Raw genomic sequence first — 18,631 nt, 5'->3', positions numbered from 1 at the left:
CATTTGTCTCTGTGAGATGTTAAGAAAATGTTTTCTTTTTGTACATAAGGAAAATGAATCACCATGGAATCAGAGTTTCACTTGAGACCCAAAGGGCCGCAGCAGAATTAGTGTGCTAATCAGAATATGCGCTGTGATTTCTGTTCTCTGGAGAAGGCTTAAATTTAACTTTTTGCAGGAAATCATAGAAGAGAAAATTATCCAGCCCTTTCCACTTATAGCCAGTTGAAAATCAGACCAAGTAAAAAAGCATATGTTGTGAAATTATTTCTATTCATAGCCAGGAATTTTTGAAATGCAAATGCGTCAAAAATATGCCCATGTTTTTAGTGGTATTATTCAAAAGACGTCACACATATACACTAGAAATAATAGAAATTAAGACTGCAGTCCAAAAAGCTCTCTTAAGCACAATTAAAGGAATCTGTAAGGTGCAAATAAAATGTAAGAATTGATTTTCTTCCTATGTGTTATATATAATTCTGTGTGATAGTTTTGATTACATGTGTAGCAGCCCACATTTCCAGAGTGGCGTACACCCCAGCACATCCACGCGATGTGAACGGATGCAGAGGCCGTAAAACTTAAGAGCCGCCATTACTATATCCCAAGGAATCCGTGACGTGTGTATGCGAGTTCTTTATGAAGAAAAAGAGGTATCTTTCAATCCCCAATTGCGTTTCCTTTTATGTACAATTTTAGAAAAGTGTTTAATATATTAATGGTCATCAATTTCTCATATTTAAAGATTTTTTAAAAAAATATTTGTGTGACAGAGAGATAGAGAATGAGAGAGAGGAGGGAGGAGAAGGGGAGGGAGAGGAGGGAGAGGGAGGAGAGGGGGGAGGGAGAGATTTTATGTTTCCTTATGTATCTAAGTGCCTGGACAGGCCGACCCCTGGGACTGGAGTTACAGGTGGCTATGAGCCAGCTAACATGGGTGTCAGGAACTAAACAAGTTCCCCTCCAGGTGACACTCTCTCCAGCCCTTAGCTTTATAAGTAGATAATTCTAAAAACATAATCTCTCAAAGACTTCTTCCAACTTTGGGAATCTGACGGTAAACCTCCACATGTCCGTTAAAGCTGTCTTGGTTCTAGAAATAGTTGGCAACTTTAGGAATATTTTAGAAGTGACTCAAAAATCAACTGGACAGTTATCGTGCATGAAAGCTATACGATCTGCACATGAACATATATATCCCCTGCAAACACCATGCATTCATATAAAACGGCATATAAATACAGCCATCACAGTGATTTTAGAGAAAATTACCTGGTATCCATTTAGGTCGGTATAATATCTATTTTGGTTGTTAATTTTGGAGGAAATTCTCATTACAATCTCACGGTTATGCACACTCCTGATGTCCACGATATTAGAAACCTCCATGGACTGGCCTTCTATTCCTAAATTTAAAAGGAGATACACATTAGCAAGAGCACTTATTGCCTCCACACCTATTAGATAGACGTACAATCTCTTCCCATATACTTCCTTGTTTTCTCATTCTTAATCACCTCTCAGATATGGGATGGTGAAACAATTTAACATTTTCTCCTTGATATCACACTGGAGATGGTATTTAATTTACCTAAGGCTGTATGAATTCAGTCAGAGGCTGAGAGGAGGCAGGAGTATGGCGTGCCACACAGTTCTCAATGGTTCTGAGGGGAAGGAAGGCAGGAAGTGAGGACAGACCAGCCCACAGGCCAGCCTCTTACCTCAACCTTGCCCTGTCTGAGGCCCTAAAATGAGGAACCACTGAGTTTACACCCTGCTCTCTCTACAGTGTGTTACCACCCTTTCAGTGTCGTATAAGGGGTTGGGCTCCCATGAGATAATCTATAGCTAGGGGCTTTATTAACATGCTGGTACGTAGGGATTGTAATTCAAAGGGAGCCTTGGCAATTAAATCAATTTTATTTGTGTTTCTTTGTCCCTTTGGGTCTCCTGTTATGGCCCGAACATCCATTCTGCCTTCTACAACATAAAGGAGAAGACAGCTTGAAGATGTGCCAATCTTAGATTTTTATAATTCTTTGCTGAAAACTAATGTGGCTTATTAGTATCTATTTGAAACGCTACCTTAACTGCATTGCTGGGTCCTCAGGGAAGCCTTGGGTCAATTTCAGAGACGAAGAGAGGTGTTGCGTAGAAATTCAACACATTTACAGGAGATGGAGTATGTGGAGGGGAGTTAGTACAGCATCATCTCCATGACGCAGGGAAAGCAGGCGGAAGAGAAGACCTAGTCCTGGCCCTCTGCCAACGCTGAGTCTTGTGATGTGTGTGTGTTTGTATGCATATGTGTATGTATAATATGTATGTGTATATATGCATGTGTGTATATGTATGTGTATATGTGTGTGCTTGTATGTATGTATATATGTATGTTTAATATGTGTGTGTATATGTATGTCTGTGTATGTGTGTACATGAATGTGTGTATATAATGAGTCCTATCATGCTGACAGCTAGCAGGAAGAAGACTAAAAAAAGGAAACCTCTTTTCCATAGGAGCCAAGAAGAACCCACTTCCTCCGACAGAGTGACGACACGTCAGAGAGGCGTCTTGGGGCTTTGGCAAAGGATGCAGCACTACTGCTAGTTCAGGCACTACAGTGTCTGGGAGCACACTGGATTCTGTTGTTCTAAGTGGGTTTCTACTGCAGTGATGAAGCACCGTGACCAAAGTCACCTGAGGAAGAAGGGGTCGTGTCAGCTTATATGTCCCTATATGGGTCACCGAGAAGGGAAGTCGGACAAGACTGTGGAGTAAACCCTGGAGGCAGGAGCTGATGCAGGAGCCATGGAGGGCGGCTGCTTCCTGGCTTGCTCCTCATGGCTTGCTCAGACTGCTTTCTTAACAGCTTCTGAACAACAGCCCAGGGCAGCACTGCTCACAGTGACCTGGATTCTCTCCCAATCTGGTGGGGGCATTTTCTCCTCTGAGGTTCCCTCTTCCCAAGTGGCTCTAGCTTGTGTGAAGTTGACACGAACACAGGCAACATGGAGAATAAACAATAATATGGTGCTGAAGACAGGAACAGGATGAAGCCTCTCCCAATAGAATCTGCAGAAAGGCACAGAACTCTGCTCTGGTGCAAGGCTCTTCAATTCAAATCCCTCCCCCAGTGCCAACCTCAGTCTCTCATGTTTTCAACTCATGTGGTACAACTGCCAGGAATGGGGAGGAAATGGGGGGGGGCACTTTTTAACAGCCATAAATCAGAACTATGAACCAGATAGTTTAAAAGAAAGATTACCTCCACTACTATTGACAAGTTAAATGAGTATGTGTGTGAGTGTGCATGTGTGTGCATGTGTGTTTGTGTGCACGTGTGTTCACACATGTGCATGTGTGTGTGCGTGCCTGTGTATGTGCTGCATGTATGTGTGTGTGAGTGTGTGTGTATTACATACTACAATACAATCTAAGTTGAATGAATGTGTGTGTGAGAGAGAGAGAAAGAGAGAGAGTGTGTGTGTTACATAATACAATACAATCTTCTTTGAGCTCTGATATACACTCTGAATGCAAACATTACTTTTATGTTTACAGAAACTGGGATGTTTTTAAGCTAAAATGAAATGCATGTGGAAATGGAATGAACGTAAGATACACCAACTACATATCACGAGGCTTGCGTGCAGTGCAGCTCAGTAGTAGAGCATGTAGTTAGCATAAGTGTGGCCCCAAGTTCAATCTCCAGCACCCATACCCTCAAAATTAGATCCCCAACAAAAATGAAAGTGCTCATGTAGCTTGGAGGAGCACAGATGGTGACAGGAAGCTAACTCCAGCTCACTGGCAGTGCCTGAAGGATTTCTGCTGGAGTTTTATCTTTCCTTCTCTCTAGATTAGATATTCTCTCAGGGGTCAAAAGAATTCATGAAATAAAATGAAGTCCTAACAAGAGAGAATATCATTAATTTCAATTCATGTCTCTCCAGAAAACATTTACAAAGAACATGCTTTAAGGGAAAAATTAATAATTTCATGCTACCTCTGGCAATGATAAATTATTCCATTGAGAAAGTCATCTTTCTCAAGCTCAATTCTGTGCTCAGATCCTGTTGTGGCAACAAATACTTCAAAAAGAGCCCTACGTTCATTCACAAATCTGCAAGGCATTGATTGAAATTCCGATGCAGGGTAGTCTTCTAAACTAAGTTCAAACTTAAAATGCCTATTATGGAAAAACAATAACAAAAGTCCCGTGACTGGAAAAAAAAGCAAGTCAGTACGCCGGAGTCCTCACAAGGATAACCTGTAAGTATGGCTACGATGGAGGACTGCCAACCTGGTCTTCTGTGTCACGAGTTCCCTGAGCTCCTCCTGAGAGGGCAGAGGGTTGACTAGAGATCACCCTAGAGGCCGATTAGGGCCGCTGGTCTGTGCTCTCTACAGTAAGTGACAGGAAGAAAGCTAATTTACCAAAGGGGGTCTCTCTGGCTTGTACAACCAGGGCCTTCTAGGTTCTTGTGGGTTTTCTGGAATCTTGAGAAAGAAAAACGTTTTCAGTTGTACAAGGTTGGTCCTTTGACGAGGGAGGAGCAAAGCTGCAGCTAGGGGGCAGCCACGCGAGAGAGAAGATAGTGCTAAGACTTTGCCCTTTTGCTGGAAAGAAGAGCAGAGGGTGCTTGTCCTTATCAACATAAGGCCAGATGAGAGGCGCTTACGAAGCAGTGCACAAACCAACCAACAGGCCAGCAGGTCTCTCCCTGAGCTGCTGTCCGGGTGTAAGGCAGACTTGAGCCTCTGCACTGTGTCTTCTCACAGTTTCCTGGCTTCTCACAGACAAGCTACCTTACGCACCATCCTTACATTCCGTTTCTAATCTCTGAGCACACTAAGGGCTGACTCACCGCTCAATGGAAATAACCAAGAAAGAAAGACACATCCCTCATCAAACAGAAATAATCTGGCATGGGAGGAAACCGGATTGGCGTGAGAGAAAGTGAAAGTATCTGGAAAAACGAAGAAATAGCGATTTTCATCACGGGCAAGCACACACATGAATGTGGGCTCCTGGCAGTGTACAGGCCTGCTGGAATGTCTGCTGACTGAACGGCACAACCTGGAGGGCATGGGAGGAGTCAGCTGGCATGGACACTTACTGACACCATATTTAACCCTGCCCCTTAGCCTCGGAGGAAGTCACTTGCTAACAGTACCGAGGCATCGCAGCTACACTTCTTAGTCACCATGTTTCCAGTAGACCAGTGACTGGGGAAGTGAAACTGCTCTACGGGAAAGGTCTGGGAGAGGAAACCATGCTTGCAGTGGCTGAGTAGAAAGAGTTTAGATGAAGGGTGAGGAGAGCCAGAGAGGGTGAGGGAAGGGGGAGAGAAAGGGGAGGAGGGAAGAAAGGGGACAGGAAAGGGGGATAGAGGTTGAACTGATCCAATATGAGAGCAGCCTACTGAAATCTAGTTAAGGGCTAAGGCTTGTCAGCACTGGAGACTCTTTACAAAACAGCCTCAAGCTCTATTTTTTTAATTTTTTAATTTTTCTTGGATATTTTATGTATTTACATTTCTAGTGTTATCCCCTTCCCCCCCATACACTCCCACCTGCTTCTATGAGGATACTCCCTCTCCCATCCACCCACTCCCACCTCAGCACCCTGGCATTCCCCTACACTGGGGAAATAAGCCCTCACAGGACCAAGGGCCTCTCCTCCTATTGATACCTGACAATGCCATCCTCTGCTACATATGCAGCTGCAGCCATGGGTCCCTTCATGTGTACTCTTTGGTTGGTGGTTTAGTCCCTGGGAGCTCTGGTGGGGTCTGGTTGGTTGTTATAGTTGTTCTTTCTATAGTATTGGAAACCCCTTCGCTCCTTCAGTCTTTTCTCTAACTCCTCCATTGGGGTCCCCTTGTTCAGTCCAAGGGTTGGCTGCAAGCATCCTCATCTGTATCAGCAGGGCTCTGGCAGAGCCCCTCAGGAGACATCCAATAGCAGCCAAGCTCTAATTTTAAAAGACCTCTTTCCTTAGAAGTCAAGAAAATAATACGTATTTTAAAACTTGGCTACTCTAACTGTATAGGTTCAGTGAGTTGTATAGTCTTTGGATCTGGTTAATTCTGGTGGTTTTCATTTGCAAGCCTTTTATAATGAGGTTTATTTAAAAATGACTCCAGGCACAGGCTCTGTTCCACAGTTCCTACTGACTGCACTGCATGCCATCTCAGCCAAGAGGCCCAGGAGTGACCCTCGCCACCTCAGAGCTGAGAGGAGCCCACGGTAGTACCAGACACCTGCATGTCCTCTGACTACCACTTCTAAGAGTACATACCAGATGTCTGTAAAGAGGGAAATGACTAGAAAACCACCATGCTGCGGGCACAGTGCTGCAAAGGACAAGAACAGGGCAGCTCTCTATCCAGCAGAGTTTGTATGCGTAATGCATAAAAGTACATTACAGCACTTGGAAGGAAAGGATGTTTTCCTACACACCAAGAGCACAATGGGTCGCTAGCAGGAGGTCCAGTCACATTTTTAACTTTCAAATAGCGGCTTCAGATGGACAGACAAACAGTGCTGGTATCCTCAGGGCCTCCCCACTGAATAGGTCAGGAGGATGGGGACAAGACAGAGGAAGCCTTGACTGTTTAATATTTGCTTAGAATTAGCTTAGTGACCTAAGATACATATTCCTTGAGAGAGCAAAGCTGGAGGCCATCTTATTCTGCCTCTGTGGAAGGTAAGGCACGGGGAGTATGCAGAGGTGTAAAGACTCTGCATGACGGTAGGGGGTGGGGGATCAGTTCTGATCAGCAGAGAGGATGTTTCCACCCACCGCCCCCACTCGCTTCCATTCCCTCCTGCCCACACCCTACGCCCCTTGTCTTTGCCAAATCTACGTGGTGCTGAACAGACTGGTGTTGGCCTCTCCACATCATCTCATTGCACAGTTCTGAAATACACAGCATAGTTTTTTTCCCCAAGGGAGAGATTCTGCTAAATCAGAGAGCACTTTTGCCACATCCAATCAGAGGAAATCTACTGAGAGGAAAGGGTTTAGAATAAAAATCAAGAGAGCCTTGAACACTTCCCAGCAAGAATCCAGTATCTTATAAGAGGCCCTCACCCTGTGATTAGGTCAAGAAAGGATGAGGGCATGTGGCCTGTACCCAACTAAGAAAAGCCACATGTTCCTATGTGGACCATAGCTTCAAATCTATTGTTTGTCTAGGTGTGCGGCTGTGTGTTTAGCCCGGAGTACGTGTGCAAACCAGGAAACCAGAATTGGGGCACTGAGGGTAGTTTATTAAGGGAGATGCTGCCACTGCTCTTGGTTGCCCACCACAGATTACTGAAGACGCTACAGACTTTCATTGCAGGATACAGAGAAAGCGATCATGAACTGGCCAGGAAACTCTCCCTGCTGCCTCGCTTTCATAGCCTGGAAGGCGCTATACAGGAGCCTGGGGGAGAACCGACATCAATCATCTTAGCAGTGTTGACCCCCACATGTTACAACACTGACTAGCAGGCAAGAGGTGCCCACTGGTACGTTAGTCGCAAGACTATTTATGGTGGCGTTCTAATTACTTTTCTGTTGCTAAGATAAAATACTCCAACCCCACCCCACCCCCCCAAAAACAACCCAGGCAAGAGTTTATTTTATACTGTATTTGCAGATACAATCCGCCACTGAGGGACATGCACACACTCATGGACACACCCACGGACGAGGATGACCTTCCTAAGGAATGGTGCCACCCACAGTGGGCTTCTATGTCACTAATTCAGGCAAGAGTTTATTTTATACTGTACTTGTACAGATACAATCCGCCACTGAGGGACATGCACACACTCATGGACACACCCACAGACGAGGATGACCTTCCTAAGGAATGGTGCCACCCACAGTGGGCTTCTATGTCACTAATTCAGACATATGTTCATACCAGTCTTATGTCAGTAATTCTACAATTGAGACTCCTCCTCTCTAATGACCTGATGTGCACGCTGACACTTATGGGAAACCAGAACACTAACCGCTCTTTTCTGAGATTGCTCCGCAGAAGGAAATGCACGCCTGATGCTGTAGCTAGAGTCAGAAATCATAGTAAGGGAGGCCATGGGCCCTGGATTTAGGTGTTGCTTTGCCTTGTTGTCATGTTAAATTGACTTCTAAATATTTGTGTTACTGTCCATAAATTCATGCTGCTCTCGCCCGTGATCAGAGAAGCTTTTCATAGCAGTGGCTCGTGGTCCACGTGGAGACTTATAACAAAGTGCTGACTGGTCCTGGGTGACTGAGAGCGCTCATCCTCAGATGGGACAGATGGGACATCTACGTCACCCTACCTCCTCGAGGCTCAGGAAACACTGTGACTTCTCTGTGTCTGTCTCCCCTCCCTCATCTCTGTCTGCACTGAGAGGGACTGAGCAATCGGACATGTTCATCTGTCCAAAACAATCCTGCCACATAGCGACACAAGCCTGCAAACCTTCCTTTTCTACCATGCATTTAATATACTTCTCCTACTTGCACACTAGGGAGACACAAAGAGGGGAGGAGGAGGGGCCGAGGGAGGTGAGAAGGAGGAGGAGGAGGGAGGAGGGAGGAGGAGGAGGGGAGGAGGGGAGGAAGGAGGAGGAAGGGAGGAAGGAGGGAGTAGGGAGGAGGAAGGGTAGGTAGTGTGGAACTGAAGCACACTTCTCACCCATTCCCACTCACATGGGTGCTGAGCAAATATAATTTGAGATACTGGTGTCTGATTAGACTTGTAAACGACTATCAAATACTTCTGTCAAACATATTTTTCAACTGTTTGCCCTTAACAAAATGGAAGGGATACCCAATCAGGTTGACAGGCACATGATCGTTAAAATAACTAACCAAAAAATGTTTTGATAGTCATTTTGGGACCTACAGTGCCTGACTCAGAAGGAGTTCGGTATTAAATGATTGTCCTATACCCTTTTCCTCCCCCATTACCAGCTTCTAATCTATATAAGTAACCCACCTTTGCATCTGGTACTTATGAAAACCAAAAGGTCCAGTTAACCGAGAGAAACATTTCCATTAAAGTTTATAAAACAAATTCTCAAAACAGTAATGTATTATTTACATTGTTGCAATAACTCAACCCAGGAAGACATAACACTTAGAGCTGAAGGATGAGTTTTTAACCTTCAGACATCTGTGCACACATTCATGCTCAACGGACAGGATTACAGTCTCGGAGAAGTTACGAAAAGTCAAGAACAAACGAGATTCTCAAACACAAAAATGCAGTATCAGGATATATCCCAGGGGGACCAGTATTAGGATATATCCCGTGGGGACACAGAATGCGAAGAGGACAACAAGAAGAAAATGGAGGTGTGGAATGGGGACCGCCAGGGAACAGTTTGTACAACCTCCTTGAAAATTCATGACTGTGTGATGAATTGCCACTCGTGGGCATGTCTATTTTTAAACGTCAATGTTAAGCAAAATGACGTACTTTGCACTTGGTTGAATAGGCAAATAAAATAGTGTGTCAATTTAAAAATCACATAGGCGACAGAGTTCTTTGTGTAGGAAACAAGGTTTGACCTAACCAACCCCCTTTTCTTTTCCTTTCTTTCTGCCCATCTTGATGTTTTGCCAAGACCCACCACCCTAAAACTCACCCCCTGCACCTAATCTTCCAACTCTCTTAACTCCAATGACCATTCTTGGGTCATTTTTATATTTGAAATACAAATTATGTAATTTGTCCGGCTCACTCTGTCTCTTGAATGACTATGGCACTTACCAGGTCACCCGGCTTCCTGTATCATAACTCGCTTATCCCCACTAAAGCCCCCGATGTGGACTCTGCAGCTGTCACCACTGCAGACTTAGAGCGAGGAACCGTGTATCTGCACTTCTTAGGCACTTCTGATCCTGGGACCAAGAATCAGGGTTGAGCGAAGCACACACTGACCAGGGGCGCCATTTCCCTGCTCAGGGGCCGTGTCTGACGTGGCAGTTACACCAAGGCAGCCGAGGCAGCCCGAGTCTGAACTGGTGTAAGCAGAATGTACTTACGGACCCTTAAAACAGCTTCCCTCGCAGGCCCGTAGGGAATAATCAGGTTCCACACACAGTGACTTATTTCAATTTTTAAAAGATCCAATTAAGAGGAAAAGGTCCTTAAGCAGGCAATTGCACATTATAGTCCAAAAATGCTTTAATTACCTAGGTCTGCTTAGCCAACTTGATGCTTCTCACTCTTACGCTAAATACAGAATATAGCTCTGGGGAAGCAGGAGATTGATTGTAAGCCATTTCAAAATTCTCGGGAACCTTTTTATACAAATAGGGAACAACTTCAGTAAAACTCTGAGGTCTTGGTTACGAGGGGCGGACCCCAGGGCTGAAGGCCCCTGACTCAGGCAGCCTTAGCAGACAACTTTAGAATGAGCCGTCAGGCATGGGAGATCTCAGAGGCTCCTGAGGGTTAGGAAGACTCTGATGACTCAGTTAGCCCTGTGTGCTTTCTACAGATTAAGAGAGTTATTTTATCAAGAACTTAAGGGATAAGTCCAAAGGGTTGTGTAGCCTTCTGAGAAGTCGCAGGAAGGGTTTGCACCAGGACTGGGCTTCCTCATCCTCAATTGTTATACCTTACCCGTTTCACCAGGGGAAGGCCATCCTGAGCCTCTAAAGGGCAAGCATCCTAATGAAGCCACTGGGTTTTACATAACACCTCAGAACTGCCCAGAGGCCTGAGCCCTCTGCTTCCTGGTTACAGCAGTCCGGGATATCCCCAGCCTTCTGGGTCAAAGGACTCCCCTCCTGGGCTTTAAACAGCATCCATTACATGTTTGCCTCGGGCCGCTTGCTTTCCTTTAGCAAGACCCATTACACGTATATAGTACTGTCACGATATGTTGTTGAAAAGAGAAAAAAAAAATACTCACTTCATATATTTCTCCTAAGGCTGAAACATGGCTCCCACACACATTCTCACTCATTCACAACTACCTGTCCAGGAAAACGCAGCCTCCAGGCAGCAGGGAGCTGGACGGAGGACATTTAATGGATTTACGACCTAAACCTGTTGCCAGCGAAAAAATACGTGATGTGCTGGTAACCCATAGCAACCTAATTTATCAAAGTGCGGTTGATGTCAGAGAACTGGGGCGTTAAAGAAGCGGAATAAATACATCTAGAAAGAGGTGGAGTTTTAGTTGGCCACGCCGCTGGTAGATCGCTATGCTGGTCCTGTAGCTGTTCAGTCTCAAACACCTCACATGCTCGGGTCATATACTATCTCCCTCAGAAGGGGAACACGAGGAAGCTTCAAGCGTCAGCCTAATGCATAGGAAAATCAATTCTTACTCCCCATCTATGTCCAGAGAAAATATCATTTTCCCACAAACGAATCTTCTAGAAGATGACTCCGAATGGTTCCAAGGGGTATCAGATTAAGTTGTGCGGGTTATAAATGGATTTCTTAGTCACCCCCAACCCCAAAATCCAAGAATTTCATCAGACATGGCTGGAGCTGTGCTGGTCTTGATTTTTCAAAGTTCGTGAGCATAGGATTTCCTTTGAGATTTCTTCCAGAACCCTTCTGAAAGTGATGTGAGAGAGACACTGAAAAGACAAACCTATTTGGTTTTCTTAAAATTTAGTTCTTAGGGGTTGGGGATTTAGCTCAGTGGTAGAGCGCTTGCCTAGGAAGCACAAGGCCCTGGGTTCAGTCCCCAGCTCCGAAAAAAAAGAACCAAAAAAAAAATTTAGTTCTTTAGTGTGTGTGTGTGTGTGTGTGTGTGTGTGTGTGTGTGTGTGTTTTCCTTCGTTCTGTCTGTCTGTCTGTCTGCCTGTCTGCCTGCCACAGGCACGAAGTGCCTGAGGTGGTGAGAAGAGATTCCCTCCAACTGGAGTTAGGGATGCTTCTGAGCCACCCACGTGAGTGCTGGTCTTTGAACCTGGGTCCTCTGCAAGGACAGCCACTGCTCTTACCTGGCCACTTCTCCAGCCCTTAAACGTGGTGTTTGTGAAGAGCTAAGTGACTTTAAGGAACAGTGAGCCTTCAACTGAACTTAGCTATTTTCCAAATCTGCGGCGAACGTAAATAGACCATAATTCAATCTGGTCGGGGGCTGTACCAAGGCCTCTCCACTCCGTCGTTCTCACAATCAGTAACCACCAACTGGTCAGTGAAAGCCAGAAAGTGTCTGATTTATGTTCTTGACAGAAGTTACGTTATGCAAAAAGCAGGTGGGACCCACACGGGGGACTGAGAGGATCTTTGGTCAGCTCTGCATTGTAGGGAAAGACTAGTTCATTAAACTGAATACTGAACCCAGACTATCAGTTAAGAGACAATCTGTAAGATGAACTCTCTATTAGTCAGTGTTGCTAAACGATAATAAAATATGTTGTAAAACTAACAGATAACAACCTGATACAATGGCGTGTACATGAGAAAACAATATTAGTAACCCCATTACTTCCCATCTCATTAATTTGGTACTTGTTCGAAATGCTGTAAGGAAAACCATTACATTGTATGCTAACTTAAAATCTTAATAAAGGGGCTAGAGACGCTGCTCAGTGGCTAAGAGAATACACTGCTCTTGCAAGGACCCAAGCACTGGTCTCAGCCTGTAACACTGAGGTCCAGGGATCCATCGCCCTCTTCTGGACCCTGCAAACACCACCACCCATGTGTACGTGTGAGCTCACAAAGCTTAAAGTAAATATTAAAAAAGAAAATATTGATAAAAATTTTAATTGAGAAGAATCTTAATGACAATAACAGACAGGCTTCATTCGTTAATACTTGTCCAGTATATTGGGTACGTTGGAGAGGGCAGGGAATTAGACTTGATACAGAAACAGCTCAGGAGGTTAAATCTGAGGTGTCTCTTGGTACTTTAAAATATTAGCTAAGAGTCCATCCATAGAAACAGACACACTGCCTATAGCTCTCTTCCTACATAAGAAACTGACCTGTTGACTGAGCATTTAGTCATCTAAATACCTGTTAACTCAGGAAGCCACACTGTAGCATATTCAAGGATTCCTGGGTGTTTTTAAAACACCTAGAAACTTCATCATATTTTAAACTCCAAATATCGTCCACTTGAAGACTGCACATTCCTACCTCAAGCTTTAAGTGACTTCATGAAAACCTCAGTGAACCAAAACCTACACGAAGAGTCCTTGAAGACAATGGAACAGCAACTCAGACAGGAGCGGGTCACAGAGACCAAGGGGAAAAGAAAGGCTAAGTGTCTCCTGCGTGTGGCTAATCGCTTCTGAGAGGCAAACTCACTGAGAGGAGGTCAACCTCAGATGTGGGAGGTGATATGGTTTAGGAAAAAGCCCTTTAGATGATTCAGGTGTCTCATCTCCCACACAACCACTTCCATTTTAGAATAAAAAGAGAGCAAGCTAACAAAACAGCAAAACAAAACCCACAAATGCTCAGGGCAAGAAAGAAGGCAAGGTTTATCTGTCACTTCCCGTCTCTGTTTGCTGACTTCAGGGTTAAAACGAAGCTCACTCAGAAAAGCGCTCTCAGCTAACTTCACATTTACCTCACCTGTCCTTCTGAACACATTTCCAAACCCTCCTGCTTTTGAGCAACAAAAATCTAATACTGGCACAAAAATGTGTCATCACAAGTTTATTCTACCCATGGAGAAATCCAGAGGCAACACTGAGTTTGCATTAAAACAAAAGCAAAAACAAAAACCTATGTCAATATTGTTTGTGCCCTATTCAGAAAACCAGTTTATTTTAAGAATACCTCCATTCCCTAGAGGCCAGACTTCCAGAGATTTCAAGAACTGGCAAGAAATTATACTCCTAGATTTAGAAATACTTATGTAGCAACTAAGTGACTAAATTATGAATGCTGAGTAAAGGTGAGCCTAGGTCAAGAACCAGACCCCAGCGGATGCTGACGTGCAAGGCTGTTCAGTTTGGCAGTGAGAGGAACCTGCCCACTGCAGCACTGCCAAAAGCTGTGCACCTGAACCGGAACAAGGAGGAGAAGGAGCACAATCCAGGAGGAGAAGGAGCACAATCCAGGAGGAGAGGGAGCACAATCCAGGAGGAGAGAGAGAGAGAGAGCACAGTCCAGGAAGAGAGAGAGAGCACAATCCAGGAGGAGAGAGAGAGAGAGAGAGAGAGAGAGAGAGAGAGAGAGAGAGAGAGAGGACACGCACAGTCCAGGAGGAGAGGGAACACAATCCAGGAGGAGAGGGAGCATAATCCAGGAAGAGATACTAGGAACTAAAAAGGACAGAACCCAGCAGAGAACAGAGGAGAACTCAGGCCAGCAATGGAAATGGACGCTGACAGGGAGCTGGCAGTTGCCAGGTGAACGCAGAGGCCCAGCTCCTGCTGCCAAGACGCCGGTCAGTCTGGACAGGGCTGCTGCCAGGAGTAGGATAGAGCAAAGGTGCAGGAAAGATGACAGCCACTTAGTTGTGACAGCACAGTTCCTTGGCAGAAGGAGGCAGGCACGTCAGAGCGGATTACGTTCCGAGTCAGCGGCTGGTCTATGACAGCAGGCAAAGTCCCAGCCACCAGCAGCAGGAGAGAAGCATCCGTGCTACTAGGATCTGACACGTGCTGGGTCACCACCCCACTGCTCAGTCCAGCCCTAGGCTTTCCTTGCTTTGAGACAAGGCCTCACTAATTTACGTAGTCCTTTGTTTAAAGTTGAAATCCCCCTGACTCAGCCTCTCAAGTAACCTGCGTTATAGTTGCGAGTATGCAAGTGTCTATGTTATAAGGAAAACAAAAGTCACATGTGTACTTTCATGCACGGTGCTTTTTCTCACCCATAATATGAAATGGCTGAAAATGTGACGTTAGCGCTTCCGGGAGTGAATCACTGAAAATGGCCAACGTGATCCCCACCCTTCACCTCATGGTCCGGACCTACTGGAGGTTTTGGGAAACTCAGAAAAGGGCTATTTTATTGTCACAGGCTTTCCTGTGGTGAATGGTCATTCTGTAGCACAGAAGTCACAGTTGGGCACCAAGGTCCTGCCTCGTGTTAGTTTTCCTGACTGTAGAGGGCTTGCATGGATCGATTGGAAGAGCTCCCAAGAGCTCCGAGGAGGAAAAAAGAAACTGAGCATGACTAGTAGCCGAGAAAAAAAGCAAAACTAGTAAAATATGAAATGACATAATTAAATGAATGCAAAACTAAGTTCAGACTGTGAAGTCAAGAAACTGAGCATTGGGTAGCTAATAAAGTCTGTGAGCGTGATGCCTTTCCCCCATGACCTAGAAACAAGCCACGCTCTACAGCAGTCAGGGTCAGCTGGTGGCATTCCTACCCATCTGAAGAGGCAGGGGTGCAATGTTCTCCTTTCCGGTTCGTTTCAGCCTAGGAACAGCAGGACAACTGCAAGTAGTGTCTCTAAACAACTCAGTTCGGTAAGAAAGGCAGAAGAAAAGTAGGACTCCACCCGCAAGTGTGCGTGGTTGACGGCCACACCATTTTCTTACCCTGTATGTGGTACAGCCGGACCTTGTGAGTAACGTGTTCAAGGAAGCAGGTCACATCTGAGTAGATCCTTCCACGTGTCACTCTGACAAAGGGTGTTCTCAGGGAAACATAGGGCTGAAGAGGAAAGGACATTTTTAGCAAAAACACTTTGGTTTCTAAACTTTCCTGAGTTTAGGAATATTGTATGAAATGACACATTCGTATAGTTCAATACTCATAACTGGACATGGAAATCTTAGAACATCAGAATATACAGGATATAAACAATGGACATATGGTAAGATTTTATTCTTACATAAAGCCTTTATTTGCAAACGCTTACAATTTGATTGGCCTTAGATAATCTACAAACGTTCTCCTCATTTACAAACGTTATAACCTATACTCTTCTACTGCCCGTGTAGTTATTTATTGAAAATGAGATCATTCTTAGTTGTGACGTCTCCCAAGCCAGCACCTGTGACCCGGTCCTCCTGCTGCCAAGATGGGTGGGTACAGGCTGGGGCTGAGCAGGTTGGATGCGAGACTCACGTACAGTTTACGAAGTGAGGCTGACTGAGCCTGGAACCACCTTGCCCTCTGGCAGGAAGATGAGGCTGAACAGAGAGCAAACTTAGGAACTTGGGAATCACTGGTTTAGATTTCATTATTTAGCATCCAGAAAATTAGGGAATAAAGCGCACAATTTATGTGATGTCAGACTAAACTCAAAGCGTCTCAGTAAGCATTGCTTATTACCGCTCAACGGGAGTGTGAAGCATGGCTTTCGATGCAGGGCTCTTGAGCAGTAAGAGACTCTCAGAACCGTGTGGTTCTCCTCACCCATAGAAAAACGTACTAAAGCTAATAAAATACGTACCATTTACAAAGTCCTTTTGCAAAGCTACCATGCATCTAGAAGGTGGGTAGAGGGGAGGGAGGCGGGAAGGAGGTTTCTGGATACCTACTCTCTTCTGACGTAGTCAGCTATCTCCTTCCCTGATGTTGCAAAATACTTTTACTTTGTCCTTTATAATATCTCCTTATTATTTTCATTTGGATTACAGATATTTAATTTAATTACTATTTTTCCAGACATAATATCCCATATTTATGGTTGGAGGCTGAGGCAGGTAGATCAAGAGTTGGAAGTCAGCCTGGGCAACATATTGAAACCAAGTCTTAATTAAAAAAAAGAAAGGAAGGAAGGAAGGAAGGAAGGAAGGAAGGAGAAAGAAATTTCTTAAATCAAAACAAAGACTCTGAGCCAATAATTATATAATTTAAGAAACTATTAAGTGAGACATCCAAATAGCTTAGGAGTAAGCTTCCCCGCCTATAAACCTGCAATTTCTCACTGACGTGAGCATAAACAATCAAACCTCCTCAGGGCGGCCTATATCATCCCTAAAAATCCAATCATTTTAGTGTGTGGCTTCGGTAAACTTCAGAAGAAAAATAACTTGCTCAGAAGAAAGGTTAGTCACTGAGCAACAAAGCATCAAGGAGATTAATGTATCCTGAGGTCGGGGAAACAGGATTTTTTTTGGGGGGGGGGTGTTGTTATAAGAATGCTTTACAGGGCTAATACTCTGAGTTTGGGCCAGAGCTCTGAGACACGGGCCGGTGGGAATGAACTTTTCTCCAGGCCGTCCAGAGGCAAGAGACTCGGTAGACAGAAAGTCCTTAGAGTCTGGCTTTATACACGACCCCCCCCAAAAAAAAAAAAAAAAAACCTCTCTGCTCTGCTTCCCCAGAAATACTCAGGACTGTGTGAAGAGAACTACAAAGAAAGCCGATCCCAAGTCACTCTAGTGAGGAAGTGGGACAAGCTGTGGCTTAAGGAGACTCTGAAACACAAAATTATACCTCCAAAGCACGTGCCATCAGATTGAGTTAAAAATGAAAACCAAAATATGTAAAGGTAGTAAGACAAAAACTCAAAATGGGGGATGCTCAAATGTGGAGACGCTCAAAGAGGAGAAAATCGAGTCCGTATGTGGGCACTGATGCTCATGGGGCTGGCTGCACAGTACCGTCGATTTCATTGTTTCCTCACATCCGCTACATTTTCAAAATTCGCCAGACTGCAGGCATTGCTTTTACAGTCTAGAGTAGGAAAAACTGTATCAAATCCCTAAGGACTCGAGAGAGGTGCTCCAGTGAGCAGTCTCCTCCACAGGGCTGAGCACTTTGTGTCTGCATACACAGCGCTACACAGGTAGGCGGTTCCTCAAATCACTTCCCCCGGAGCCAAGTCTACAAGATTAGCTTTCTCCATGGAGAACACGCATGCTTTGTGTGTTCCTAAGTGAATTCCAGCTCTGACACATCTAACTTTCCAGTGTGAACTGCCAACCTTTAATAAATACAATTCCACAGCTTGGAGCTGATCTGTGTCCAAGGATAAACTAGGGAGACATTCTCATCTCTGTCGCCAGCACCGTCCGAGTGGACATGCGCAGCACCTGTCTCTGCCGTGGTTCCAGTGGGCATGCGCAGCACCGATGTGCGCAGCACCCGTCTCTGCCACAGTTCCAGTGGACATGCGCAGTACTCACCTGGCCCTGCCCATCAGGCAGGAAGAGGTAGGCACCGCTCTTGTCCCTTTTGTTGGTGGTTCCGTACCACAGGAACTGCACCTTCAGTTCATGCTGTTTATTGTCTTCTTTCCTTCTCACTTTCTGAGGATTACAAAACAAGGTAAACAAAGAGACTTATTACCAAAGTGCCACCTCATGAAGAAAGCCAAGATACGGAGAGGCAGTAAGACAAAACAAATGGGACTGTGGATAGGCTCAAAAACAAACAACGACAATACAATCTACCAGGATAGGCTAAAAGTGTTCAAGGAGGGCTAGAGAGATGGCGCAGGTGTTAAGCCCAGTTGCTGCTCTAGCAGAGGGCCTGGGTTTGCTCCCAGGGCCCACTTGGCAGCTCACTACCGCTGACAGCCCCAGTTCTCGGGAATCAGATGCTTTTTAACCGCCTCAGACGCCAGGTATCCAGGTGCATACACGCATGAAAAGAAAACATGCATTCACATAAAAATGTTTAAATGCTCATGTAACTTAAAAGGCTACAGCAGAAGGACTGTCTAAGTTTAAGGGTAGCCTGGGCTTAATAATGAGTTCAAGGCAAGCCTGGGCTACATAGTTTCATCCTGTCTCAG

At 45.0% G+C, this 18,631-nt stretch overlaps 1 protein-coding gene across 1 annotated transcript in view; it reads right to left on the bottom strand.

Moving 5' to 3' along the window:
• The window catches only part of Man2a1 (mannosidase alpha class 2A member 1), a 163,574-nt gene that overhangs the window by 23,473 nt on the left and 121,470 nt on the right, over window positions 1-18,631 (bottom strand). The window contains exons 15-17 of the mRNA XM_032901717.1: window positions 18,021-18,143; window positions 15,480-15,594; window positions 1,276-1,409 (exon numbers count right to left, since the gene is read on the bottom strand). Coding sequence (XP_032757608.1) covers window positions 1,276-1,409; window positions 15,480-15,594; window positions 18,021-18,143 — 372 coding nt within the window. The remainder of the gene's footprint in view (window positions 1-1,275; window positions 1,410-15,479; window positions 15,595-18,020; window positions 18,144-18,631) is intronic.

This window comes from Rattus rattus, chromosome 4, assembly GCF_011064425.1.
Source record: "Rattus rattus isolate New Zealand chromosome 4, Rrattus_CSIRO_v1, whole genome shotgun sequence".
Lineage (NCBI taxonomy): Eukaryota > Metazoa > Chordata > Mammalia > Rodentia > Muridae > Rattus > Rattus rattus.
The sequence above is the reverse complement of the archived record's forward strand: the minus strand, read 5'-3'. Positions and strand labels throughout refer to the sequence as shown.